The sequence below is a fragment of the Enoplosus armatus genome, chromosome 14 (genome assembly GCF_043641665.1).
Source record: "Enoplosus armatus isolate fEnoArm2 chromosome 14, fEnoArm2.hap1, whole genome shotgun sequence".
Lineage (NCBI taxonomy): Eukaryota > Metazoa > Chordata > Actinopteri > Centrarchiformes > Enoplosidae > Enoplosus > Enoplosus armatus.
Window position 1 is genome coordinate 637501 of NC_092193.1, and position 2316 is coordinate 639816.

At 47.8% G+C, this 2316-nt stretch overlaps 1 protein-coding gene across 2 annotated transcripts in view; it reads right to left on the minus strand.

The window, feature by feature from the left end:
• The window catches only part of cyp7b1 (cytochrome P450, family 7, subfamily B, polypeptide 1), a 9927-nt gene extending 8422 nt beyond the window's left edge, over nt 1-1505 (minus strand). The window contains exon 1 of one of the 2 annotated variants that reach the window (XM_070918937.1): nt 1404-1505. In XM_070918937.1, coding sequence (XP_070775038.1) covers nt 1404-1474 — 71 coding nt within the window. In that variant the 5' untranslated portion in view covers nt 1475-1505. The remainder of the gene's footprint in view (nt 1-1403) is intronic. The other variant, XM_070918939.1, reaches the window with a different exon arrangement.
• Between the last annotated feature and the right edge of the window lie 811 nt (nt 1506-2316).

Below are 2316 nucleotides of genomic sequence, written 5' to 3' on the forward strand. Positions count from 1 at the left end.
ACAGATAAACCAGGAGTCCAGAGAGAACCAGGACAGATCAGCCTGTGGGGTTACAGAACATACATCGGTTCCTTACATCTTCTGTATTTCTGTAAATTGTTATTTCACTGCTGTAAATGTTGTAAATCCAAAGAAACCAAAGAGGGACGTCACAGAAAAGTAAAAGTAAAACCGAAGTGGACGTTTATTTTAGGAGAGCTCTGCGGAGTTCAGCAGAAAAACCCCCAAACTAATGATACAGAAAGTGTGCAGCAGTGTCATGTAGGAGGTAGGAGGTTTTCCTCTGACAGTAACTTACAGGTTAATACAGTGGTTCCCAACATGGGGGTCGGGACCCCTCAATGGGTCTCAATTAACAGGAAAGGAAAGAGACTCCTCAGGTCTCTAAAACTGCTCATGATGTCTGTTTCCATAAACAAAGCTTTGAGGAGGACCTTTAACTCTCGCTGCCATTAAACCACCACAGAAGAAGAAGAGGACGCGACGAGACGACGTCATTAACCGATGGAGAACCATGTGGAGAACCATGTGGAGAACCATGTGGAGAACATGATGGAACAGCTCACAGCCTCCTCATCGCTGTTCCCAGCTCTTCACTTTCACTCACAGCTTCATTTATTCATCGAGTCTGATTCTGGTTTCATCCACCAACAACTTTCACACTCACACCGGAAACACGTCTGGACTCAGGTGGTTTATGTGGACACCACGACCTGGAACTCCCCAGAACTCTATAAGCCAATTCACGCCCCCGGCCAAGACCCCAGAAGACGGAACTCAGCTGAAGAGGAATTGGCTAAAATGACCCGTGGAGGAAGAAGGGATTTAGAGCTACAACGCTGCTCTCCATCTAACGCATGTTCTCCCAAACAACAGGTCTCTGCCCCCCCCCATGTACTCTGCCCCCGTGTGCTCTCTGTTCAGGGTCAAACAGAATTCTAGTTTACTTTGTGATTTGGTGGTTTCCTTCCAGTATTTGATATCAAGAGGGGACTCTTATCTGGGTTGGACTCTTGGCACCTTCCCTCTGTTCAAAGCTTCTTCCTGTCACCAGGTGTTCATGTTCAGGCTCGTGTCTCCCTGATCATCTTATAAGGAAGGAATCTCTGTTTGCACAGTTACTGAATGAACTAGAAATAGTTCCTGCTGAACTCTGAAAGGAACCAAAGTGCAGTAAGTTCACTACAGTTACTGATGAAACTGAAGTCACCACATTTCATTGACTTCACAGCTCGATGTCACGGGGGTGAGACGTTGGGAGAGACTCGGGTCTCAGTTGGTTTGTCCTGTGAAGGCATCACGCCTCCCTGCGGGACGTCTTCTGTTATCGGACACTTTTCACTTTCTCGCGGATGAGGACAAACAGAAAGAGGGCGCTTTAAAGAGAAGCGCAGTGAACTGACCTCTTCCTGCCGCGGAGGACGAGCAGCATCAGGGTGAGGAGGCCGAGCAGGAGGAGCAGCAGCGGGGACATGGTCCTGTGTGTCCGCGGAGAGCGAGCAGAGGCGTTCTCCTCACTGCAGCACGACTACACAACACTACACCACACTACACCGTCAACGCAGAAAGCCCACGCACCGTTTCCGCTCACGACCTTCAAAATAAAATACCCGTCGTCTTTTCCCAGTTCAGCAGGCTGTTTGTCAAACTGCTGCGTTTGAAGACGCTGGATGAAATCTGGTTCCCTGAATCGTTCCCTTGAATTAGTCATTTGTGCACTTCATCCATTCTGTTCAATCATTTTAATAACTGCCTATGAAACCATCAGTGATGGTGTTGGTCCAGTCGGTCGCCTGCAGCCGTCACAGCACGTCCACTGACAGACTTTTATTGTGAAGGCAACGCATTTTAACTTTCCGCCTGGCTGCAGTCACTCCCCCCTGCAGAGACAGGGCAGGAATTTTGATTTCGTGGGGGGGGGGCATTGGTTTTTCAGATACCCCAAAAGATGCTGTGTTGGCCCAGTTCATCACATTCATTAAGAGACTTAAGAAACAATAAAAGTGGAACAATAAAGCAAAGTTTTTTCATGTTGTAAAGGAGCTCAACATCTCAAAATTCAATGTTTAAAGTCGACCAGCGGCACTATGATCGCTGGGGTCACAGAGCAACTGCAGAACCTCGTTTAACCACGACATCGTCATCGTTCTCACAGTGTGAGAAGAACAGACGGTGTTCATTTGGGGAAAGTACGTGTGGGTTCATGTCATCATGACGTCATCATGACGCTGCGGCTCCGTTTCGAAATAAAACTCAAACTACGCGTCGCGTCGTGTTGTTTCTTGTTGAGTTTCATGAATCAGCAGCTGATGAGCA